General features: G+C 33.6%; 1 protein-coding gene across 1 annotated transcript in view; it reads left to right on the forward strand.

The window, feature by feature from the left end:
* LOC132742851 (U2 snRNP-associated SURP motif-containing protein-like) overlaps positions 1-27,280 on the forward strand; it is a 42,136-nt gene continuing 14,856 nt past the window's right edge. Inside the window, exons 1-14 of the mRNA XM_060731343.1 lie at positions 1-157; positions 8,393-8,479; positions 10,629-10,743; positions 11,438-11,550; positions 12,293-12,369; positions 13,761-13,897; positions 15,435-15,514; positions 18,172-18,337; positions 19,186-19,400; positions 20,188-20,231; positions 24,663-24,767; positions 25,302-25,368; positions 25,838-26,040; positions 26,642-26,804. Of these exons, the coding sequence (XP_060587326.1) occupies positions 8,423-8,479; positions 10,629-10,743; positions 11,438-11,550; positions 12,293-12,369; positions 13,761-13,897; positions 15,435-15,514; positions 18,172-18,337; positions 19,186-19,400; positions 20,188-20,231; positions 24,663-24,767; positions 25,302-25,368; positions 25,838-26,040; positions 26,642-26,804 (1,542 nt within the window). The 5' untranslated portion in view covers positions 1-157; positions 8,393-8,422. The remainder of the gene's footprint in view (positions 158-8,392; positions 8,480-10,628; positions 10,744-11,437; positions 11,551-12,292; positions 12,370-13,760; positions 13,898-15,434; positions 15,515-18,171; positions 18,338-19,185; positions 19,401-20,187; positions 20,232-24,662; positions 24,768-25,301; positions 25,369-25,837; positions 26,041-26,641; positions 26,805-27,280) is intronic.

The following is a 27,280-nucleotide window of genomic DNA, read 5'->3' on the forward strand; positions in this document are numbered from 1 at the left end:
CCTATTACTACGAAGGTTTTATGAAAGCACCGCTGGAATATCACGTGATCAAAAAATGGTAGCAAACCAAGATTGGGAAAAATGTCATGTTAAACTAGCATTTCTGCCTCAAGGACAACATAGCAAACTTTAATGGTCATATATTTTGGAAATTTAGGTATTCTACGCTCTACTTACTTACCATATAATCCTTATGATGGCACAATGAATGCAATTCAGGACACTAAATTACCGTTTGATTTGCAGTTTTTGGTAATTTTCTTCGGCGTGTTTTGCCGTTTGTTTACTTTGGTCGTTTACTTAGGTGTCCCAGACGAATTTACCGCAAGATAATATGAAAAAGGCAAAGCCTCGAAGCGAGCTCGATTTTCTTTTACCGTAAGATAGTTTAAAATAATCGTTAATCAGATAATTTTTAATTTACATTTTCCGTTTTAAAATTGTCATTCGGAAGATAATTTTTAATTTACATTTTCCGTTTTAAAATTGTCATTCGGTATTTTATACACTGCTTCCATTTATTCTGGTTCCTTCTTTCTATTATGGTTCTATATAAGTGCGCAGGACACCAGTCTACGCTTCAGTTTTCAATCGGAGTACATCGGCTTTTATCCTTATCTTGTAATTCGAAAAGTTGCGATGTGTCCAATTCGGTACTTCTGACGAAAGTTTTCAAAACCATCACTTTGCAGGTACTCGCGTTACCGTAAAGCTCGCTAATATGAAAAAGGCAAAGCCTCAAAGCGAGCTCGATGTACTTTTAACGTTAAATAGTATGAAATAATCGCTCATTTTTATTTCAAATGCAGTGACGAGTGCGCGTGACGTCACACGTACTGTGTTAAATATGGCTTCGCCCCTGTTTTTAAATGAATAACGAGTTTTGAAAACGTTGATAAAACTTTGTTTTTTTATTTTATTGCACTCTATAATTTTTCAAGCCAAATAAAGATTATTAAAAGTGAAATAAATGTAAAACTTAAAACGTTTGCGACATTAAAATAGCGTACTTGATTTGATTGTTTTGCGCGTGCTGTTTGGCGCTGTACAGCGTTAACGACTGAATAAAAGATAGTGGTGTTCGGATTCATTTTCTTAGTTAGACCATTTTCTTTCATTCATTCTAGATAGTTTTCACAACAAAATTCGACAAAAAATTGTTTTTATTTATCAGATTTTTCAACCAAAATGGCGCCTTCAATTTTCATTATACATTTTCCGTTTTAAAACTGTCATCCGATATTTTATACACAGCTTCCGTTATTCTGGTTCCCTGTCCAATTATGGTTCCCATAGACGTTCGCAGGTGACCAGTCTACACATCCGTTTTCAGTCAGAATTCCTCAGTTTTTATCGTTATCTGTAAATTCGAAAAGTTGCGATGTGTCCAATTCGGTACTTCGGACGAAAGTTTTCAAAACCATCACTTAGCAGGTACTCGCGTTACCGTAAAGCTCGCTTTGCGAGCAGGCCCTTCAGGCCAGCTCGTCGAGCTCGCTATCAACATAAACGAGTAAAAGAAACTGAACAAAGCCTAGCTCTGTTGTTCTTCAAATTTACAAATTTTCCCATAACTTGTCTTGCGTTTACAATGATGTTATTGAACTTTATCATTCAGGGTGTTCACTGGCCATGAAATCCTGAGGGTCATTTAGACTAAGTTTTACCGACTACAAGGTTAAATCCCCATGATTTTAACAAAATTTGACCCTCCAGTTAAAATTCTGAGGGTCAAATCAGGCCTCTTGGAAATTTGAAGGGTCAAAGAGTCATTTCAAGGGTCTAACGGACACCCTGGCATTACAAAATTATTCTTCATTATTAGATGCAAATTGATGACAGAATTTTATTGACATAACCAGGTACTTCCTTGGACTCAAAATTCCTTCTAGAAAATAGGGATGAGTTTTGAAATTTAGGACGAGTCATCAAATGAAGCTATACCATTTGGATTTTTTTTCAGTTTCATTTCACGAAATAAGTAACAAGTCAGCATTCATATCTAACAGTAAGGCCAAGGGTCTTTCACAGCTTTAACATCCGATATTTTAATCCACATAAACAAAAGGGCTATGTTTAGCAATGTCAGTTACCAAATGTTGCTATGGCCACACTTCAGGGCATCACCGTTTGGCTGTGCTTATCACATGAGATTACACAACTAAATCTGACTCCAGGAAGTTTTAGCGAGTATTGAATTAAATTATACATGTTGGACTTTTTCATTGAGATTTTTGGGTGACTGGACTGTAGCTTTTTTGATCAAATAGGATGGAGTGAAAATATTTTCGGCAAAGGTTTTGCTTGACATTGCCCTAAACACAGTCCCTGCATAACCCCATTATTATTCTATAACTTTTGTTTTCCGGCTTTTCTATGTAAAATATTCTTAAAATCATTGTATTTGCTCAAAGTGTTGGTAGACCACTGTATTCCTAAATTCCTACTTATAAGACCTATCCGTAACCTTTTCATGTTTATCTTCATATGAGATTTTACATTTTTCATTTTCCATGTTACTTTAGGTCTTAACAGATGATAGCAAACAAATTGACATTAGACAATGTCTATATATAGATCTATTCTAGTGCATTTTAATGATTTATCCGATAATGATTCCAAAGGAGTAAAATTTCCAATAAAAGATTAATACAGAATGAACATGCTATGCAGTAAACATTTACTTAAATAATATTTGTCTCAATGTTGGTTTATGTGTCACCAAATTGTGACCAATGCCACTGCTATACTAGAGACTGTTTCCAATTCAGGGAAAGGGGTTTATTTCCTGAAATGCAGGGCTCTCAGTAGGGTCAGAATTTCACGAGTCAAAGACTCTTTGGCCAAAATTTTCATGAGTCAAATCATTTTTTTCAAGTGTCATTTGACTACATGAATCATTTTTATGTTACAAAAATGACTGTATTGGAGTTCATTTTTGGAGATTCCAAAGTCTAAATTGACAGAAAAAATCCATAATTATAAATGTCTATACCTCCCCACCCCCTCCTCCACCTAAAAAAACCCAAATAAAACAAAAAAATGAATTGCTGTGAAAGAATAAAATAAGCAGCAGCTTTTCTGATTAAATATATAAAATATAAAAAAAATATTTTTACTGCAGGTATGCTATATGTATCATATTAATTTTAAATACCAAAATGTACCTTGGAATATTTAATAGAAAAAGAAATAACAAATGCACAGGTACTCCAAGTTAATCAAAGACGTATATCAATAATTGACACCTCAAGTATGTAATTCTTATCAGTTGTGTAGAGCTATTTTTAGCACTGTCAAATTGCAGCCACTGAATTGTCGCGCTTCAGTGCACAGGGTATAAACAATTGCCGTGTGTAAAACATTTTATACACGGCTTATACTGCCTGTTGACATTTTTAATGAGTGAGATTTTAACACATGTAGGATTTGATAGGCAATTAGGGGTGGATTAAAGGTAATTATTATTGCATAGCTGAAAATCCCATGTGGGAAATTGACTCTTGAGTAGATTTTATCACGTGTCAAATTTGTGCATTTCCCGATTTTCACGAGTCAAAACCCGGATCCCCGTGTCAATCGAGAGCCCTGCTGAAATGTTTTTCCAAATACAAATGAAAATCTTTCTGTTTCATCTCTTTGTTTTGCCCCTGTCAATTGCTACTCCAGTCCCAGTTGAATAAAGGGGGATTTTACTTTTTAGCTCGACTATTCGATAAGAATAAGTAGAGCTATTGTAGTCACCTGAGGGTCGGCATCGGTGTCGGCACAACCACTTATGTTAAAGTTTTTGTAATACCTCAAATATTTTCAAAGTCCATTGACATATGGCTTTGAAACTTTGCACACTCATTCACCATCATGACCCCAACATGTAGACTGGAAGAGGTAACTCTATCAAGCATTTTGACAGAATAATGCCCCTTTTTATGCCACCGCAGCATCTGCGATGCGGTGGCATATAGCGATTCATCTGTGTGTTTGTTTGTGTGTGTGTGTGTGTGTGTTATATAGATTATATAGTGAACTTAAAAAATCTTCTTGTGAAAAACCACTAGTCCAATTTAAACCAAACTTGGCAGGATTGATCTTGGGTGAAGGGCTTCCAAAGTTGTTCAAAGAATTTCATTCCATGCAGAAATCTGGTTGCCATGGCAACCGAAAGGAATTATAAGAATAAATTTAAAAAATCTTCTTGTAAAGACCCAAAAGGCCTAGAGCTTAGATATTTTGCATAAGGCTTTGTCTGGTAGACCTCTACCAATATTGTTCAAATTATAGCCCTGGGGTCAAAATCGGCCCCGCCCAGGGGTCATTAATTTTTAACTATATGTACATATAGTAAAAACTAAAATACCTTCTTGTAAAAGACCCAAAAGGCGTAGAGCTTAGATATTTTGCATAAGGCATTGTCTGGTAGACCTCTACCCAGATTGTTCAAATAATAGCCCTGGGGTCAAAATGGGCCCCGCCCCGGGGGTCCATTGATTTTCACTGTATGTACATATAGTAAAAACTTAAAATACCTTCTTGTAAAGACCCAAAAGGGCTAGAGCTTAGATATTTTGCATAAGGCATTGTCTGGTAGACCCTTACCATGATTGTTCAAATTATAGCCCTGGGGTCAAAATCGGCCCCGCCCCAGGGGTCATTGATTTTCACTATATGTACATATAGTTAAAACTTAAAATACCTTCTTATAAGGACCCAAAAGGCCTAGAGCTTAGATATTTTGCATAAGGCATTGTCTGGTAGACCTCTACCAGATTGTTCAAATTATAGCCCTGGGGTCAAAATCGACCCGCCCCGGGGGTCATTGGTTATCCTTATATGTATATAGTAAAAACTTACAGTAAAAACTTTAAAAAAATCTTCTAGTAATTGACAAATGCTAGAGGAAAGATATTTTGCATGAAACATTGTGTAGTGAAGCTCTAGCAAGATTGTTCAAATTATAGCCCTGGGGTCAAAATTGGCCCCACCCCTAGGGGTCATTGATTTTCACTATGAACATAGAGTAAAAAAATTAAAAAAAATCTTCTTATCTGAAGGTACAAGGCTTAAAGCTTTGATATTTGGTATATAATATTCATCTTTGGGTCCTCTACTAAAGTTGTTTTAATTATGCCCCTAGTGTTGAAATTGCCCTGCCCCAGAGGCGCTAGATTTCTTTTATATGTATAAAGTAAAAACTTGAAAAATTCTTCTTCTCTGAATTGACAAAGGCTAGAGTTTAAATATATGGCATGAGACTTTGCGAAGTGAACCTCTACCAAGATTGTTCAAATTTTAGCCCTGGGGTCAAAATTGGTTCTGCCCCGGGGGTCATTGATTTACACTATGTATATCTAGTTGTTTGGTGGACCTGTATCAAGATTGTTTTTGGATTAAACCCTTGGGTCAAAATTTTGCCTTGACCAATGGGACAGTGACCTACTTTCTTGTCCTTTGATGTACAGCAATGAAATTTTGACCATGTGCACAGTTTTAGTTGTAAAATTGAACTTTGATATCAGGTGACCTAGATTTTGATAATGTGACCTACTTTCTTGTGCTTTGATCTACAGCTATGAAATTTGAACCATGTGCACAGATTAAAATGTAAAGTGGACTTTGATATCAGCTTACCTAGATTTTGACAAAGTGTTCTTACTGTGTTGTCCTTTGATGTAGTCATGAAAATTTAGTCTTGCATGAAATATGACCTTCACCACAAATTCACTAGACTCAAGTGCATTGATATATTCCTGCTCTGATCTTTTATTTGATTAACAATAGATTTAATCACTAATCTGATAATAAGAATTAGATAGGTCAGGGATCTATGCATTATGACAATCTTCAATTGTATAGAAACAAAAAAAAATCTGTTCCTACACTACTATTTAGTGTTGTATTAATGCGGTGGCATAGCATTTTTCTCAAATGCAATCTTGTTCGACTTAGAATTTACATTAAAGTTTTTGTAATACCTCAAATATTATCAAAATTCATTGACATAAGGCTTTGAAACATGTCGAAATTTTATACTCTTCTTTGAGAGCATAATAGGACTCTCTCCAAGGCCTATAACTGTAATATGGATTTAAAGAAAAATTTTGCCTTTTTCTTTACTTAGAAAATTTTACCTTTTAATCAAGGCTTTTTAGCTCACCTGAGCTTGCTCAGGGTGAGCTTTTAGGATCGGTGAATGTCCGTCGTCCGTCGTCCGTCCGGCCGTCCACAATTGCTTGTGAACACTCTAGCGGTCGCATTTTTGCCTCAATCATCATCAAACTTGGTCAGGATGCTTATCTAGTTGAAAGCTCGGATGAGTTCGAACATGGGTCATCTCGGATGAAAAACTAGGTCACAAGAGCTAAAAATAGAAAAACCTTGTGAACACTCTAGAGGTCACATTTTTGACCCAATCATCATCAAACTTGGTCAGGATGTTTGTCTAGGTGATAGCTCGGATGAGTTCGAACATGGGTCATCTCGGATGAAAAAGTAGGTCACAGGAGCTATAAATAGAAAAACCTTGTGAACTCTCTAGTGGTCACATTTTTGAACCAATCATCATCAAACTTGGTCAGAATGCTTGTCTAGTCAATTGCTTGGATGAGTTCGAACATGGGTCATCTCTGATGAAAAAACTAGGTCACAGGAGCTAAAAATAGAAAAACCTTGTGAACACTCTAGTGGTCACATTTTTGACCCAATCATCATCAAACTTTGTCAGGATGCTTGTTTAGATAATAGCTCAGATGAGTTCGAATATGGGTCATCTCGGATGAAAAACTAGGTCACCGGAGCTATAAATAGAAAAACCTTGTTAACACTTTAGCGGTCACATTTTTGCATCAATCATCATCAAACTTGATCAAAATGCTTGTCTAGGTGATAGCTCGGATGAGTTCGAACATGGGTCATCTCGGATGAAAAAACTAGGTCACAGGAGCTAAAAATAGAAAAACCTTGTTAACACTCTAGTGGTCACAATTTTTGACTCAATTGTCATCAAACTTGGTCAGGAAACTTGAATAGGTCATTGCTTGGAATAAATCGAACATGGGACATCTCGGATGAAAAACTAGGTCACATGAGCTAAAAATAGAAAAAATCTTGTTAACACTCTAGTGGCTACTGTTGTGATCCAAATATTCTGTTAATTGGTCTGAAAGTTTTTTTTGATGATTTCTAAGTCAAGATCAAACATGGGTCATCTTGGATGAAAAACTAGGTCACACCGCCCAAATATGGAAAAACCTTGTTAACATTCTAGTGGTCACATTTTCGACTCGATTATCATCAAACTTGGTCAGGATGCTTGTCTAGGTAATTGCTTGGATTAGTTCGAAATCGCATGTGAAACTAGGTCACCGGAGCTAAAAATAGAAAAATCTTGTTAACACTCTAGTTGCTACTGTTTTGATCCAAGTATCCTGGAAATTGGTCTGAAAGTTTGTTTTGATGATTTCTAGGTCAAGTTTGAATATGTGTCACCTGGGTAAAAAACTAGGTCGCACTGCTCAAATATGGATAATCCTTGTTAACACTGTAGTGGTCACATTTTTGACTCACCTGTCATGAGACTTGGTCAGAATGCTTGTCTAGGTAATTGTTTGGATGAGTTTGATAATTCAGGTGAGCGATCTAGGGCCATCATGGCCCTCTTGTTTACTATCAAGCACTAAGAATAGTTGAGCGTTGCTGTCCTACCGACAGCTCTTGTTGATTACCAAATTTCTGGTAAAGATGTCAACCTGAAAGTGATATCTCCTGTCTGTATGCCCCTGTTCTATAAGTTAGACATATTTCCTTGGCAGATTTTAAAACAAAACCACAGCATTGTCACAGTTATGCATAGTTGGAAATGAAATACTCAACTGATATCCCTGTATAACTTAACACTGCCATGTGTTAAACCACTATTAAGAGGTGGATTCCTGATGACTTGAGCATCTTGTAATGAAATATTAAATCAAGGCTGAATATATCTTTGCCGCAGAGTCTTGGAAAAAGAAACTAAAAAGTGAAATACTATCTATTAAGATTTTATATATTATTAAATTATTGTAACTGGTATTAAAGTTTATGTGACTTTACATTAGGTTCTGGAATTTTAACTTTGTCAATAATGTTCTTGGTTTTTTTTCTCATCAATTCATTTGTTGCGAAGGGGTGGTTATATTAGAAAAATAGATATGAAAACATTTTCTTATGACAATTGGCAGAAGTTGCATGAAGATCTTTGATACCACTCTCAATTTTTTATTTACTTTTTCCAACAGAACTTCATAACTGTCCATAATTATTCTATGTCTAATTTAAAATGTGATTGCGCAAAAAGATTGAGCTTTTTATAGATTGAGCTTTTTATAGATAAATTTTGGAATAAATTTCATTTCAGATATTGAATAGTAGAGAAAACAGACAGACAATGTTGCTTGGTAAGAAAGGACTGTCCAAGAGGGAGCAGGAGGAATTAAGACGGAAGGTAAGATTTTCTATACAAAACATAAGCTGTGTAATGTGCAACATATTCATCATGAAGTACATGTGGCGTCCATGGCAGTTTGGTTTCAGTGATTTTTTTCCTGTATTTTACAGCCGAATAAAGGCTGTTTCCCCTAGCTAGAAATAGGTATATTTTCCCCTAAAAAGCTAATATTTCCCCTGTGCCCCTCACCAGAACCATTACTTAACAGCATCTGACTTATTATATCAGCTAGAATCCCTATAGCCTCTGCTATGTATCATGCATGATAAATTGAATTGAAATTAAAAATTTTATAAAATGTGTGGGTAAATTCCACTCTCAGTTGTTGGAATTTGATTTTCCCCTTTTCTGATTTATCACGCTATATTTTCCCCTTCAGAAAGCCACAGGTTGTTTTGAAAATTGGAAAAAAAATCACTGGGTTTAATTAGATGACTTAAAACCACCTGTTCCCCACCACTGTGGGTTCGAATCCGGCAAGGGACTTTGTACTCTTACATTTGAGGATGCTGTCCAGTTATCTTCAGACCTGGGGATGATTACATTGATCAGTAATTGATTTAATTACAATTACTTTCAGATTTTATTGTAATTGATTACAATTGATTACTCAGACTTGCCTCTGTAATCAATTAAATTACAATTACTTTGAGAAAGTAATTGATTGATAATTGATTACATTCCATGTATAACTATAAACAAAAGTTTCTTAATGCTATTTAATATATACATTATATACACAAAGGATTTCCAGCTCATCAACAGTCATCATTTTAACACACTTTTAGTTACTGTCACATCACTTTATCATATTTTAGCATTGCACTTTAGCATCATAAGTTCATGAAACCGTCTGTCAGTCAGACTGCATCTATCAGGACGGAAAATTTTACCCGCAACACTAAACAAACGCTCTACAGGGGCCAATGATGCAGGAATGGTCCTCAGTCTTCTTGGTGTAGGTTTCATAATGAACTCTCTGCAACAGAAATTTTGAAAAGTGTCAATTGTACAGTATGCTGTATACAGGTGTTAAAACAGGTGTGAAAACAATAAATTTTTATATGGGAATTCAAAGAGACAATAGACTTTACAAAGAAATTATCAATTTTTTTACAAACACTTCAATGGTACAACAGTATCCATTATAATATAGACACATTGTCTATCACCTTACAAAATAACTGTTGCATATAATTAAAATATGGTAATATGCATCTGACATAAACTCTAGAATATACAAAGTAAAGAAGTTATCTACATTTGTACATTGTTTGAAATTTTTTAAAACATGGTTTAACCAAAATATGTGAAACAAAATTTAACATACCTTTATGTTGGTAATGAAATTTGAATGTGACTTAGTGTTTCCATTAATCTTCTTAGGGCACAATTTGCATGGTGCTGTCACATTTCCAGATGTTTCTTTAGGAAATTCAAAGACATCATAAATCCAATGATTTGACATTTTGGTTAGAATACCAGCCAAACAATGATGTCTATCTTTCAGTTAGAATTTGGTTAACTGTATGGATTAAAACTTATTTCTTCATTGTGAGTGATGTCTTAAAATGTCTCACTTGATATTTTACTACCTAATAGTTAAACTGTAACATGTGAAATAAATCATTTGAATTTCAATAGTTTCATGTAAAATCTGAAAGAAATCAATATCAATCAAATTGTAATCATAATTACAGACTGAATTTAAGCTGTAATTGATTAATTACAATTAATGTAATCAATTTTGAGCAAGGTAATCAATTACATGATGATTACACTGTAATCATGTAATCAATTAAATAATCGATGATTACGATTAGTGATTACCCCAGGTCTGGTTATCTTACAGCTTGTCAGTGGTTCTATTTGGGTGCTTGAAATATCGCACATAAGACTTAAGAGCACTTCAGGTCTTATGGCCATATAAAGTGCAGGTGTGACCCAAAATCCAACCAAAAACAATTTAAAAAAAGTTAATGCAACATACTGTTTGAATGTTTCCATATTGAATGATAGACTAGTCCATTTCAAGACATTTAGTTTGGCAAGCGTTAATAACTAAATAAGTATTTAGGTGCTTCACATAGTGAGACATATGTTAAATGTTTTATCAATGTATATATGTTTATATCTTGTAATGCAGCAAGACCAGGTGGCAGCTGCAGCAGTATATGAAGATTTTGTAGCATCATTTCAAGAGAGCAGTAAGCAAGGCAAAACATGGGTGAAAGGAGAAACTGTGAACTCTGACAAACCAGGTATGATTCAGAGACTCTGACCGCAGAGGTCCTTATTGTGAAAGCCTATATTTTGTATTATCAGCATACCTAAATTAATGTTATTCTTCTGATTTTTGTGTCACCTTTATAAAAATTTGTAAGACATGGAAGATTATTGTGTTTTCTGACTTCTTAAAGAAGCTTCACTGAGGTCAGAAAGTCTGAAAAACATTAGATTTGAAATTCTTACTTAGGTCAAATGATGTCCTTAAAAGGGAAATATCCTCAAAAGATAAATATGATCAAAGTGTAATTCAAAATCACATTTTTTGCACAATTTTTGAGCCTTACCACACTTTTCTTGTTTTGGTTATTTTACAAAATAAAAATGATTATTCTGGGGAAACAGAGTGAGGGAAATGATCTGAAATTTTGCACACACATGATTAGTCACGGTGTATATCAAATGGTAGACAAGTTAAAAATGAAAGCTCCAGTCTATGTCAAAAAAACCTCAGTGGTCTGGGGAGTCCCTGTAATTTTTATCTTGGTATTTGAAACTGGTATTTAGAAATTAGTGATTGAATGTTGATTATAAAAAATGTTAAATCTGTTGGATTCATTTTGATCAGTGGATAGTAATGAAGTTAAAAGGGAGCCTCTACATTCAATTTTCAAATTGTATGAATGCATATTATCATGATAAAATATTTGTTGTTGTTTTTTATCCCAGGAAAAGCTGACAAAGGCCGGCTTTACAAACCAACATCAAAACTTGCTGAGTTAGCTTCAACGTTTCATTCAACAAAATCAGTTAAAGATGAAGAAAGGCCGGATAAACCTGGGGTAAGTGTGAAGTGATCTTTAAAGTTTGTAATCAAATTTTGAACATGTTTCAAAACAGTTTTTATTGGTGAGTTTACTGTTTATAAAATTTATAGAAATATTTCATTAGATATAGCTTTTTATCACACACCCATGCCAATTTTGCGACTCCGTAAATATGGTATTGCACGGCCATGCATATATTTTGACGTGACGTCATGAGCGTTATTCAAACATAGTGTAAAGACGCGCTAAATGTTAGCGTTATACTATAGACGCGTCAATGAAATATGACTCTTATTTTACCTTAAACGGTCTTTATTTTGGGTATGTGATAAATAGAATATTAAATTTGTGTAACTTCATTTCTGAATTTATTGCACTCGTTGAATAAAATAATATTAGAGGCGAGCATAATATAATTTTATTCAACTCGTGCAATAAATTCAGTATTGAACTTACACTCATTCAATAACCTCTATATACACATGAATGTTAAATAATATTCCTTGTCAGCAATAACATGCCACCATTCACCTCTTTATTTGAGACCTGAAAAATCTGCTGTTCTCAGAAAGTTATATACATACATGTTTATATTTAAATCTGAATGTGATATGAACTTGATGACATGAGGAAAATCAACAGGAATGATTTTAATTTTTGTAATAAAGTAAAGCAGTTATTTGTTTACATGTAAGTTTGAAAATAGAAATCAACTCCAGTTTCAATTTAAAAATGTAGTTATTTTATTTGTTTACAGAAAGCTAGTGCATTAAAGAAGAAAGCAGATGACAAGAAAAAGAGTAACCTGGAAATGTTTAAAGAAGAATTAAAAAGGTAAAGTATGATCAAATGAAAGGAAGTAGTTTTGATAAAAGGCATTACATAGGGCTGCCGATTTTCTGCGGATTCGCGGAAATCTGCGGATTTCATGAGCTCCTGGGTCTGATTGATGTAAATTCGACAAAGACAATAAATTCATTCGTCATATTTTATACAGTACCCAAAAACTGGCACGCTTCGGCTTTTATCGTTACGCTAGCCCCCTATTGTACGTCTGTAAGTTCTTTTCTCATCAGTCAAATCGAGTCTTTTCCAGCATTATATTTTAGAATAACCAATCAGATTACAGTTAACATTGTCACTCTTGTCTGTTGTCAAAATGTCGGATATTTGTTTTGAGGGCTGATGAAAACCTGAAGTCCAACTAAAGTGTCTCTGAATGGCTTTAAAGGCAACCAAGGAAGTCAAATTTAGAGTCCAGGAAATTGATTTTAGGGCATACCAAATCATCAGAATCCGGGAGCTTCAGGGGGCTTTCCCCCCCTTGGCTCACACCTGAGCACTGCCCTAGACCCGCAAAGGGGGCTTGCGCAGCCCCCTTGACTCCCGGCGTATTTTCCTCTGATTTTGCAATTTGCTGTTGGCAGCCCTGATTACAATATACCTCTGTCACTGGCTTCAGTTTCATACTCCTCATTACAGTGGCTTCAACCCAGTCTGAAAGTTGGGGATTTTTACATTCATGTCGATGTGACTTATAACTACACCAAACAAATTACAACAATACATAATTATCTTTAAAATTGTGTATTTTTCGTCTAACATTAAGAAAAGAATGCTATATTGAATGATATTTGTTTCCTGTGTTCCTGCAGAATGTCTATTTTCATATATATATGTCAAGAAAAAAATAATGAGTGCTTACATAACCTGCATCAAGGTACATTAATTTTATATCAAGATGATTCAACATTTGTGGTTCTACCTGAGATCTTCCTCCATAGTCACCATATGACCTATACTGTGTTTGTTTGATAAAAAACTCAATTAAGAAAACAAATATGCATCAATCTACATGTTTATTTAGTGTTTACTTTATGGTTAAAGGTTTCATGTTCCATTGTCCTTCAAACTGTAATGTTTGAACTATATCATGAGCAGTAAGAAAATTCTATGTGAGGAAGCTATCAAGCTAATTTATGCATAGGTTGATTGTTTCATTGGCTTGGGCCTTGCCTACTGTATATATAGTCACCTGATGTTTTCTACCTCCAGTAATGACAATGAAACATCCTCTTACCTCTATGCCTAGGGCTTAAACCCTAAACTATTGGATACAGTTTTCAGCTTTACCTGCTAAACTACCCATTAACTTACAAATATCTCCTTATAAGTGATAAGTTTGATATCCAACATTAATCTATAATGAATTACTATTCTTTTAGAATACAAGAAGAGAGAGAGGAGCGTCACAAGTTGAAACGTGTAATAAGAGGTCAAGGTGACCCAGGTGGTGGTATTGCTCAGTTCCCCGAGGAAGAGAGAAAAACAAGATTTGAACCCGAGGCGGATCTTATGCCCTGTAAGTTTATATACTGCCACTCTTTTATAATGCTAACCACGTTATTAGGTTCATGGGTCTTCAGTTTAAGAAAAGTCTGTAAGACAATTTTGGTACTGTACTTGAAGTTTTAATCATTTTAGTTTCAGAATCAGTTAAAAATATCTTACTTCTTAGTCATAAGACCAGCTGTATGGTATCTGTATTTATTAACCAGGTTTTCCGAAGGAAAAAACTGGTTATTAGATTGAGGTATGTCGGCGGGCGGATGGGCGGACGGGCGGGTGGGCGGGCGGGCGGGCGTAAACAATTTCTTCTGTGCGCAACTCCTCCTACATTTCTCAACGGATTTTGACCAAACTTTCACAAAGGCTTTGTCATCAAGTGCCCTGGCGCATATTGTCGGGGTTTTGGCATTGGATAATATTTGACCTAATTATGGCCCTTTGTTGTTTTTTCTTATATAGAATATATAGTGAACAATTTCTTCTGTGCGCAACTCCTCCTACATTTCTCAACAGATTTTGACCAAACTTTTACAGAAGCTTTGTCATCAAGTGCCCTGGCACTTATTGTCGGGGTTTTGCGATTGGATAATATTTGACCTAATTATGGCCCTTTGTTTTTTTTAGTTATATAGAATATATAGTCAACAATTTCTTCTGTGCGCAACTCCTCCTACATTTCTCAATGGATTTTGACCAAACTTTCACAGAAGCTTTGTCATCAAGTGCCCTGGCACATATTGTCGGGGTTTTGTGATTGGATAATATTTGACCTAATTATGGCCCTTTGTTTTTTTTCCTTATATAGAATATATAGTGAACAATTTCTTCTGTGAGCAACTCCTCCTACATTTCTCAACAGATTTGACCAAACTTTCTCAGAAGCTTTGTTATCAAGTGTCCTGGCACATATTGTCGGGGTTTTGTGATTGGATAATTTTTGACCTAATTATGGCCCTTTGTTTTTTTCCTTATACAGAATATATAGTGAACAATTTCTACCGTGCGCAACTTCTACATTTCTCAACAGATTTAGATCAATCTTCACAGAAGCTTTGTTATCAAGTGTCCTGGCACATATTGTCGGGGTTTTGTGATTGGATAATATTTGACCTAATTATGGCCCTTTGTTTTTTTTCCTTATACAGAATATATAGTGAACAATTTCTAGCGTGCGCAACTCCTCCTACATTTCTCAACAGATTTAGATCAATCTTCACAGAAGCTTTGTCATCAAGTGCCCTGGCACATATTGTAGGTATATTGTAGAGGTTTTGTGATTGGATAATTTTTGACCTAATTATGGCCCTTTGTTTTTTTTCCTTATACAGAATATATTTTTTCCTTATACAGAATAATTATATAGTGAACACTTCTTCTGTGGCAATTCCTCCTACATTATTCATGTTTTACATTGCACATAGTTACATTGTTTGTTGCTTGTATTTGTATTTCAAATACAACATATTTATCTACAATGGAGATAATTGAAAACCTGGTTTCGTGGCATTGCCATGTTTCTTGTAATATATTTTCTCCCTGTATTATTTCAGCGTCACAAGGTCTAGGCATGTATGATCTAACAACTGATGAAACTTCTACAAATATTTATATTTCCAGTATTAACCCAAAGGTATGCATTCTATATACTTGTACTTATTTTTAGCTCACCTGAGCTTGCTCAGGGTGAGCTTTTAGGATCGGTGAATGTCCGTCGTCCGTCGTCCGTCCGGCCGTCCACAATTACTTGTGAACACTCTAGCGGTCGCATTTTTGCCTCAATCATCATCAAACTTGGTCAGGATGCTTATCTAGTTGAAAGCTCGGATGAGTTCGAACATGGGTCATCTCGGATGAAAAACTAGGTCACAAGAGCTAAAAATAGAAAAACCTTGTGAACACTCTAGAGGTCACATTTTTGACCCAATCATCATCAAACTTGGTCAGGATGTTTGTCTAGGTGATAGCTTGGATGAGTTCGAACATGGGTCATCTCGGATGAAAAAGTAGGTCACAGGAGCTATAAATAGAAAAACCTTGTGAACACTCTAGTGGTCACATTTTTGAACCAATCATCATCAAACTTGGTCAGAATGCTTGTCTAGTCAATTGCTTGGATGAGTTCGAACATGGGTCATCTCTGATGAAAAACTAGGTCACAGGAGCTAAAAATAGAAAAACCTTGTGAACACTCTAGTGGTCACATTTTTGACCCAATCGTCATCAAACTTTGTCAGGATGCTTGTTTAGATAATAGCTCGGATGAGTTCGAATATGGGTCATCTCGGATGAAAAACTAGGTCACCGGAGCTATAAATAGAAAAACCTTGTGAACACTCTAGTGGTCACATTTTTGCATCAATCATCATCAAAACTTGGTCAGGATGCTTATCTAGTTGATAGCTTGGATGAGTTCGAACATGGGTCATCTCGGATGAAAAAGTAGGTCACCAGAGCTAAAAATAGAAAAACCTTGTTAACACTTTAGCGGTCACATTTTTGCATCAATCATCATCAAACTTGATCAAGATGCTTGTCTAGGTGATAGCTCGGATGAGTTCGAACATGGGTCATCTCGGATGAAAAACTAGGTCACAGGAGCTAAAAATAGAAAAACCTTGTTAACACTCTAGTGGTCACAATTTTGACTCAATTGTCATCAAACTTGGTCAGGAAACTTGTCTAGGTCATTGCTGGGAATAAATCGAACATGGGACATTTCGGATGAAAAACTAGGTCACAGGAGCTAAAAATAGAAAAAATCTTGTTAACACTCTAGTGGCTACTGTTGTGATCCAAATATTCTGTTAATTGGTCTGAAAGTTTGTTTTGATGATTTCTAAGTCAAGATCGAACATGGGTCATCTTGGATGAAAAACTAGGTCACACCGCCCAAATATGGAAAAACCTTGTTAACATTCTAGTGGTCACATTTTCGACTCAATTATCATCAAACTTGGTCAGGATGTTTGTCTAGGTAATTGCTTGGATGAGTTCGAAATCGCATGTGAAACTAGGTCACCGGAGCTAAAAATAGAAAAATCTTGTTAACACTCTAGTTGCTACTGTTTTGATCCAAGTATCCTGGAAATTGGTCTGAAAGTTTGTTTTGATGATTTCTAGGTCAAGTTTGAATATGTGTCACCTGGGTAAAAAACTAGGTCGCACTGCTCAAATATGGATAATCCTTGTTAACACTGTAGTGGTCACATTTTTGACTCACCTGTCATGAGACTTGGTCAGAATGCTTGTCTAGGTAATTGTTTGGATGAGTTTGATAATTCAGGTGAGCGATCTAGGGCCATCATGGCCCTCTTGTTTCTGTCTTGCCATATCCCATTTGTATTAGATGTATAATTGGCATCCTTTGCTAAACATTCAGGTCCTGTTAGTTAAAACTTGTGTAAAAAGTTTTGTGAAGCTAGCATTCCTTATTTTCTTTGTAGTTAATATAGTGAGTCAATAGTTGTAACTTGTACAAAAATTCAAGCTAATGTGTTGGTACATTAGCATAGGAATACTTTTATCTTAATAAGTTCTATTTATGAGGGCACATTTTCTTCAAATTATGTTTAAAGGGACAATTGAGATTTATATTTAACAGTTACCATGAATGTTATCATACAACCTTTTTTCCATTGTCATAACAAAAAAAGAGGTGCGGGGTATACAAGTAGTCATGGTATCAACTCCCTGCTATACGATACTATGGTACTACTTTAAGTTTACATTTGCCATAATTCTTTTAAATTAAATAATTTACCCCGAGTGAACGATAAATTTCTCACATTGCCCAAGGAAATTTCTGTTAACGTCGATCAGAAATTATCTTTACTGGCCAAATTACAAAAAGAGTGGAGCAGTCTTTATATATTTTAGGCAGATTTAAAATTTATCCTAAACATTTTTCCAGTATTAACTGTTTGGGTCAGTCACCAATATAATGATAAAACTTGAAATATATAATCAATTCAACAGAACTTGACAATGAAATAAGGAAATAATTTTCTCAACAAAGTTTATATGGCCTGTAACAAATTCCAACAAAGCAACCTTAATTATATATAAGTTTAACTGTTAACAGTTTTAATTTTGCCTTCAAGAAAATTTCCAAAAACTTCCTTAACAGAAACAAAAGATACAATTAAAACATAGTGATTATCTCTAGCAGTGTGACTGATGATGGCTTGATGTAAAGTTGAAAGTTTATTGTTTAAAATGATGACCTTTGTTTGTAGCTTGAACTTATTTGTATTTTTTAAGGTGACTAATATAAGTTATTATTTTTAGATGACTGAGAAGCAATTGATGGAATTGTTTGGGAGATTCGGTCCGCTAGCAAGTGTTAAAATAATGTGGCCTCGGACAGATGAAGAAAAATCTCGAGGAAGAAATTGCGGTTTTGTAGCGTTTATGAATAGAAAGGATGGGGAAAGGGCATTAAAACATCTGAAAGGTAAGTATAATGGAGAGTTAAACAAAATTTTGTTTAATTGATCATTGCACAAGGTCTTCTCTAGATTGAAATGAAGCAAAACTTCTCTGTGACAATTGGTCTCGGACATTGAGTGTAATAGTCATTTGTCTGTCACTGCTGATTCAGAAATCATGTGGGATTATAAGTTGGTCACTTGTGGAGAAGTTGTTAATTACTGTCCAGTTAGTTATTCAGAAATGCCTGTTAAGTTGATCAACTGATCTGAGATAAAAATGACTAAAACTGTGTTATAAACCAGACAATCAAAAACAAGTAACAAATTCTTTACTTGAAATCCCTAAACTAACTTAATGTTTAAGTTCTTCTAAGGAGATATGAGACTTTTATCTTTATATGTCAGGTTATTTACATTTACAAACCTTAACATATTAAATGGACTTTGGTGTTTTTCAATATTGACAAAACAGTTATATGCAGCAAAAATTTCAAAATATGTTTTGACTGGAAAAAGAAAAGTCAGACCATGGTCTTGGTCTGCACTTGTTGCCTGGGTAAAATCATTTGTCATTGCAGACTAAGGGTTTAAGTGGTGGTTTTGACCCCTGGTATTGCTTTAAATTTGCAAAACGGAGGTGAGCCAAAATCATCTTTCCTGTTTCAGTGCCAAATGACCTAAATTGTGTTGGTGTGCTGTAAAACCAAACAATAAAATAAATAAAAATTTGAGTGATTTTGACTTTCTCTGTACAAGGATATTATTTGTTATGATTTAACAAAGACAAAGCAAGAAATCTTGCATGATATTTGGGAATTACAACAATGTTTATTGACTGATATATGCTAGGCGTTTTAATGTTACAATACAGGTAGAGAAATCGGTGGTTTTGAGATGAAGTTAGGTTGGGGCAAGCCGGTACCGATTCCACCACATCCCATATACATCCCGCCCGCGCTAGCCGAACTTACACAACCTCCGCCACCATCAGGTCTTCCATTTAATGCACAGCCTAAACTGAGTCGACGCGATGGTCGAGGGTTCAACAATATGCCGATGCCAAAGAATAGAGCCGAGATGGAAAAGGTAATATTTTCTAGGAGCGAGTCTTTTCATTTATTTTCCATTAAAGTCTCGTTTAACTTTTAAAAAAAGGGGTATTCCCACCAAAACTAATAAGGTATCTGTATTGTGAAGATGAAAGTTTGGGAAAAAAAGTTCTGTTTTATTTTCTTTGACTAAAGGTTGGTTTGAAATTTTTAATATTCTAAAATTTTAGTTTTGGTGGGTCCACACTGTTTTCATGCAGTATTATTATTATATATATATATTTTATCATGGTAAGTATTGTATTGACAGGTATTAAGGTAAAATATCTATCGTATTTTGTCATGTTTTCAGTGCATAATTTGAACCATATTCTTTTATGCTTTAAGCTGTAGTTAGTTTCATTTGGAAAATAAAAAAATTCTTCAGAAATTCACATGTCTGATATTAATAAGCAATGCAAGCTTGTGTGAAAAAAAGGAAAATATGTGCTTAAAATTGGGTTTATATGAATGCATGCAGTCTGTTTTTAAGTTTTGTGAGTTCAAAGACAGTAAAAAAATGAAGAAAAAAAATGTAAAGAAAAATATTATAGATGTCAATTTGAAATTTTTTAAGATATTTATGTATTTTGTTAAAAAAGATGTTTTAAAAAAGGCATTTTTAACATTTATATATATGGCATAGATTGAACAATTTATTTTAAATATTTCTTGAGAGATTTTCTTATATAATATAATGCTTATTAAATAAAATGCGTGTAAAAAGCTGCTAACTTCAATGACACAGCAATATTTAATCTTCTTCACTTTGGCCATTTCTCCAGACCTTAACGAAAGCCGTCGTGAAAGTGGTTATTCCTACAGAAAGGTACTCAAATCTTTTATATTTCTTTCTAAAAATAGACTACTATATTCTAAAAATAACTTGAAAAGTCATGTGATCATTTTATGGTCATGTGATGCAACAGATCTTGATTCTTGTACTCAGTAATGCCAGGAAAATAAATAACTTAAAGGTCTTTTAAGGAGGGATGTTCAGGAAAGGGGAACAGAAACCAGTCAAAATTCCTTTGCAACATGTATTGGATTTTTATGATACTTTTCCATTATTCTGATATTCTTTAATTTTGGTCATTTATGAAAAAAAAAAATTAATTTAGATAATAGATACACATTTGTTTCAAAGTTAAGAAATTGTTTTATTGAAGATTTTATGGTTCAAGATTTCATTGTATGACAGCATTTTAATATGATAGCAGTTTAATGGGTATTCACATTGCCTTGAGGCAAAATTTTTTGGAAATAACAGACACAGCATTTAGATATGTTCATTAAACTGTCAATATAAGTATCAGGCTATTTGATTAGATGATATTAAATAATGACATATGTTTGAGGGATAGTAAATAAATGAAATGTTTGGCATTACTGAGCGAAAAAGAAATTTCTAAGTTATGATATAAAAAAGTTAAGGAAATAAAAGTAAGGAATACCACAGAGTACAACAAGAGGTGAAGAAGAGGCACACGTCCAGACACGTTCAACAAGACGCCTTCAAAATGGCAACCTACACAGAACAGGAGAAGATGCCTGGATTCACATAAATTTCTCCCCGTCATTTCCATCATACAATAAAATATTTCTCCCCGCCATTTCCATCTTTAACATACAACAAAATATTTCTCCCTGCTATTTCTGTCTATAACATTTACTAAAATGACGTCTTACATTTGTACAATAGTGGGGAATTCTTAACTAGTAAAAAGTTGAAAAAAAAATGCACTGTTCTTGCTAGATTTTGCTGGATTAATTAATAATCTGTCTCGTTAATTAAATAATATAAAATACATATATACATACAATATAGGCAAATGGGGAGAAAGTTATGGTATTCCAATTTGTTGGCAATTGTTTGATTTAGACTTTTTGTACCTTTGATAAGATATGAAATTGTCTGGTTTATATTTTTTTTCATATGAATTGTGATTGATATCAGAAGAATCATTATTTCTATTATATCATGAACAGATAGTTTTTGACTGCTTTAGTATAGAGTATTATTAAAGATTTTTTTTTTTTTTTTGACTCTTGAGGCTTTTAAATTAAAAATATTTTTGTGTTGTTGTTGTTTTTGTGCATTCAACATTTTTTAAGGTCCCTATGCTTGTATTGTACATGGAAATGGAAAACAAGTTTTATTTTTACTAAAATATTTATTTTACTTGTCTGAAAGCGTGCCACTTTAAGTCCATATAAAGCACACAATGAAATTAAAATAAATGTTTGTTTTACATGTTAGATCAAGTCATTTTCACTTATTGCTAATCCACATTAAGAAGTTGCAACTAACCTAATTAATTCTATAATTCATGTTTTTAGTTTATACAATTTTTATTCATAGTCATACACAGTACATAATATACATTCATTCAATATATACAATGTTTAAATGGATTAGAAGGAAAGATACTAAATCTTATAAAGTTCTTCTTAAGTTTTGTTAAGATTATATTTTTTCTTTAAAAATGAGATTATATTTTTTCTTTGACAATGTTATTCATTTGATTGCTGATGTGGTATAGAAATACTCCTTTAATTGATTTAAGGCTCAATTAGCTATTTTGTCTGTAACCACTCACTTTAACAGAATTGTTTGTTTTCATTTTTAGCTCGACTTTTCTATGAAAAGGGGAGCTATCCTACTCGCCCCGGCGTCGGCGTCGGCGTTGGCGTCACACCTTGGTTAAGTTTTTCGTACCACCCCACTTTATTTCAGAAGTATTACAAGTATGGCTTTGAAACTTACCATACTTGTTCACCATCATAACCTCCATCTACAGACAAGAGTACATAACTCTGTCAAGGTTTTTGACAGAATTATGGCCCTTTTTTGACTTAGAAAGTGTATTGAGCTTGGTTAAGTTTTTTGTACCACCTCACTTTATTTCAAAACCATTGGAGGTATTGCTTTGAAACTGACCATACTTGTTTACCATCACGACCTTCATCAACAGACAAGAGGACATAACTCTGTCAAGGTTTTTGACAGAATTATGCCCCTTTTTGACTTAGAAAATACATTGAATATGGGTAAAATCCACTTATTGCCTTAACCCTTTGAGATATTGCTTTGAAACTTTTAATGCTATTTCACATCATTACCCCCATCTGTACGCAAGAGAAGGTAACTCTGTCAAGGATTTGTTTTAAAAATTAAGGCCTTTTATCGACTTAGAATCTTGGTTAAGTTTTTAGTACCAGTCCACTTTTTGACTGAACTGTTTGAGATATTAATTTGAAAGTTGGAATACTTGTTTACAATCATGATTCCCAAACATGTCCAGGAGAAGGTAATTCTGTCAAAGATTTTATTTGAATTATGGCCCTTAACTGTCAATGTTTTGTATTATAGGCAAGCACTAAAAAACTTAAAAAATCTAAAAAAATTCATTCCTATCCACTTGTTCACTTTACCATAAATTATGTCATATAAACATTGCTGTAATATTCAAGGGTATCAAACAACTAGTTCACTTTAAAAATACAGAGATTCTTGTATTGCCTTTTACTGCAAAAACTTTTTTTATTGGCAAGCAATAAAAAAGTCGAGCGCGCTGTCTTACGGACAGCTCTTGTTTAATACAAGTCCACTTTGGAAAAAACAGATCTTACAGTTATAAGAAATAAGTTATTATTAGAAAAAAATTATGAAGTCTTTATTTTGTGAACAGTTTTCTGTCAATTCAAATTATTTACTTTATTAATTTATATAAAAATTAGGTTTCATGCTAAGCTTACAGCAGGTTATTTTGTTACTACATTTTTGTGCTTTTTGTAAGAAAAAATTATTTAGTTGATAAAATGGTCATTTTTAACTATAAACAACAAAAACTGTTAGTTCCTGCATTTGGTGATCATTACCTGAATTTCATTATTTCATATTTCATTTATATTGTCTCATTATTTTTTGTCCATCATCAATTAAATTAATTAAATTACAATCATTTTTATGTAAGATTTATCATTACTTCAGACTTATTACCTTTATTATTTACTATGATTTTATTTTATGAATCGGAAATTCATCTGCATGATAAAAAAGTTAAAAAAACTACAAATTATATCATGTTAACCAATCATTTTTTCAAGCTCAACTTTTGTAAATATATACATAATATTATGTATACACTGACACACTGTTATTTACAATTGCTATTTCGAGCCAAATTCTGAATGCCACCACGTCTTAATTTTGTTTGTAACAGAAAGATACAGATGCATCAGAAAAGATCCCGCAGTTGCTGGGATTTGAACTCATGACCTCATGCTAACAAGCAAATGTAACAATGCTCTAGACCACAAAGCCAAAAGAGTCAATTCCCTGACACGGTTGTCAGAGATTGTGCTTATAGTTATGTAGGTTGGTGTGCAGTCAACTGTAGATAACAGAAAGACAAAAATCTTTTTTTATTTTACAAGAATAAAATTATTATGAATAAATTATGCAAAGTTATTTTTGTTAAGGTGAATATGATAAAAAAAAAAATCGAAATGCTAAAGTTTTGTCGAGAGTTCAAATTGTTAACGTAAATAAGATAAAAGATTTATTTTGTAACTGCTACAGTTTTGTGAGGAGTTTTAATCCAATCACAAATATGACTTTTTTCAGTTCTATTATTTCTTATAAAAGAGAATTATTGTAATAAAGATTCTAGGATCACATTTAGGGTAGAAAGATCTTTGTTAACATTTTAATCTTATTAAAATAATAAATTGTTAACATTTTAACCTTATTAAAATAATGAAAAATGATGGAAGAAATTTGAAGAAAAAAAAGATTTTTCTGTAAAATATTTATATATGGACCAAATTTTTTATATGTTTTATATTTTTTATGTTAAGTTTGCTAAACTTTTCTAAGATTAGAATTATATTTTTTTTAAAGTAGGCCAATCTTTAAATGCAAGATAGGAGTTTTAATTTTTTTTGTATTTTTTTTTGTAATGCTCGTGTATTTTAAAAAAGAAAGCTCATTTTCATAATTTTGTGGTTCTTCTTTTTTCTCTTTTTTGGAAACATATCTTTGTTATCAACCAAAAGAAAAATCTTTGACATGTTTTTGTCTCTTATTTTCAAAAATTCTCTTTTTTTTTGACTTTTTAGATAATTATCAGTTAACTTTTTTTACTAGTAAATTTGATTAAAAATTTTTTTTTTTATTAAGTAATGATATTAGTAAAAAAAAAAGGGCTTTTGGTTGGGCTGTTGACCTTGGATTCGATGGGTACGGTATTTTCAGGAACCTGCTGTGCGTGATACACAGAATGGTTGAATTCGTCGTCAGAGAGGGACCGATGTTCGAGGCAATGATAATGAATAGGGAAATTAGTAATCCATTGTTCAAGTAAGTATTTTATCTTACCTAGAATTAATAACATTTACAGTGGTAAAGAAGGCGGCAATCTTCCTGGATTAGACTGCTTTGTATATTTCGGAAGTAAAACTTGTATTTAATACTCTAAAGAAAACGGAGTGAACCTTATAATAGACCCCTATGTATATTTCAGAAGTAAAACTTGTATCAATAATACACTCAAGAAAACGGAATGAACCTTATATACACTCCTGGTTTAGACCCTGGGGTCTATTCCAGGATATAGCAAAGATGGCAAACCCTTCTAGATTCATGCTGAAAATTTTATGAAAACTTTCAAGTGTTTTAAAATAGTTGAAATAAAATTTGTTTGGTTATATGAGATGCTGCAAGAAAAAAAATACTATCCAAGTCTGAGCATTTGCAGAGAAAAACATTAATACCAAAAATATGAAACTACATTCATAACTGAATATTCAGTACAGTTTTTTGTGGTCAAAAATTATGTCCAAAAATTTGAAGTATCTTTTAAACGTATAATTGTATTTGTATCTTTGACCACAGGTTTCTGTTTGACAACCAGAGTCCAGCACATGTCTACTATAGATGGAAACTATTCTCTATCCTTAATGTAAGTTTTGTTAGTTTTGCTGAAAATACTTTTCTGTTTGGGGTAATATATAGATACTATGTATATTGTAGATAAAGACGTACATGACATGTATATCAATGGACCATTGAACCTAAAAACATACTCTGACATAAAAAGTCAATTTTTCTTGTGAAAAACTTCTGTTTATTATTATTATAAAGTTTGGTTTTATTTACTGATTGAGAGTAAACTAATTTTAAGATACCCATCTGATACACAGAGAAAAAATTTTACTTTGCTGAATATACATTTTAATATACTTAACAAAAGGAATTTATATGATAAAACTAAGAACTGGAAAACCTTTCATAAAATGGAATTGAGGGTGACACGCAATACTGTTGTAAGTCCTTCTGTATTTCATATAAGTTACTGTAGTTTTGCGATCAACCCTTGAAGTACATATATATTGCACGATACTGTAAATAAATATATTTCCTATATGTAGGGAGATCAACCATACAAATGGAGGCTCGAGGAATTCAGAATGTTTAGAGGAGGCTCATACTGGAAACCTCCACCCATGAATCCATATACCCAGGGCATGCCAGAGGAACTAGTAGAGCCAGGTGACCTTGACATCATACCAGAGGTCAAAGAAAAAGAAGAATTTGAACAACCGCAATTAAAGAAAGGAAAACTTACTGATAGGTGCTGCATTTCTAATAACATATTTCCATTTTCAGCCTTTTTATCACTAACAACTGTATTATAAAGTTTCAAGTCATTTATCTTCCACTCGGGTGCCCACTTTGCATGGAGGGGCGCCTGAGATCTTCCTCCACCAGTAAAACTGGAAAGTCGCCATATGACCTTTACTGTGTCACTTTGACTTAGAACTTAACTAAACAAACATCTTCCAAGTCAACATTTTTGTTTTCAATATTAAAAGAAGAGAGATTGATTTTAAGCTATTTATGTATTTTAATATTCAGCTCATGGACAACCTCTTACTCACTGATAATTTGAGGCATCTCGTTCAATGAAAAAACACTGTGTTTTACAGAAAATATTTAAGTAAGCGTATTGAAAGCTATTTCTAAGTAAATCACATGTTGTGTACTTGTATTTAAAAGATATATGGACACACTGGAATATTTGCTTTTTTCGGAATCCAGACTAAGTGGTAATATGGACTTTGATAAAATTTGACAACTGTTTTACTCTAAGTCATTCTATAACAGTTTTGTCTGTATTTTATAAGGTACATAGTATTAACATTTACGTTTTACATATTTGTGTTGTTTTGTAGTCAAAGAGACAGATTAGAAGATATGTTACGAGAATTGACGCCGGAGCGACAGAAAGTAGGGGACGGTATGGTCTGGTGTCTAGATCATGCTGACTCGGCTGAGGAGGTCGTTGAATGTATCACAGAGTCGTTGTCTATCTTACAAACACCTATACCTAAAAAGGTAATGTTGAAACAATTAACATATAGTTCCTAGTTAATGTGGATAATGTTTTGTTGATGATGTTTTTGTGTCGCCTCTACAGAGTAGTGGCGACATATAGGGATCACTTCTCCGTCGTCTGTCTGTCCGTCTGTCTGTCCGTCCATCACAAAACTTGTCCGGACTACTCCTCATAAACTACTGGTGCAATTTCATCCAAACTTTACAGGAATGATCAGTACCAAGTCTAGTTGTGCATATTGTCAGCATTTTCCGGTTCAATGATTTTTGTCAGAGTTATGGCCCTTTAATAATTTTTAGTCCCCTACCGGTTTACCGGAGGGGACTTTAGGTTTACCCTCCGTCCGTCTGTCCGTCCGTCCACAAAACTGGATCCGGCGATAACACAAAAAGTACTGAAAATATTTTAATGAAACTTGGTATATGGATAGATGGCAGTATGGAGATTATGCACGTCTTTTTCTTTTCTTCCTATG

The sequence above is a fragment of the Ruditapes philippinarum genome, unplaced genomic scaffold (assembly GCF_026571515.1).
Source record: "Ruditapes philippinarum isolate M1 unplaced genomic scaffold, ASM2657151v2 ctg1334_1_1_1_1, whole genome shotgun sequence".
Taxonomy (NCBI): domain Eukaryota; kingdom Metazoa; phylum Mollusca; class Bivalvia; order Venerida; family Veneridae; genus Ruditapes; species Ruditapes philippinarum.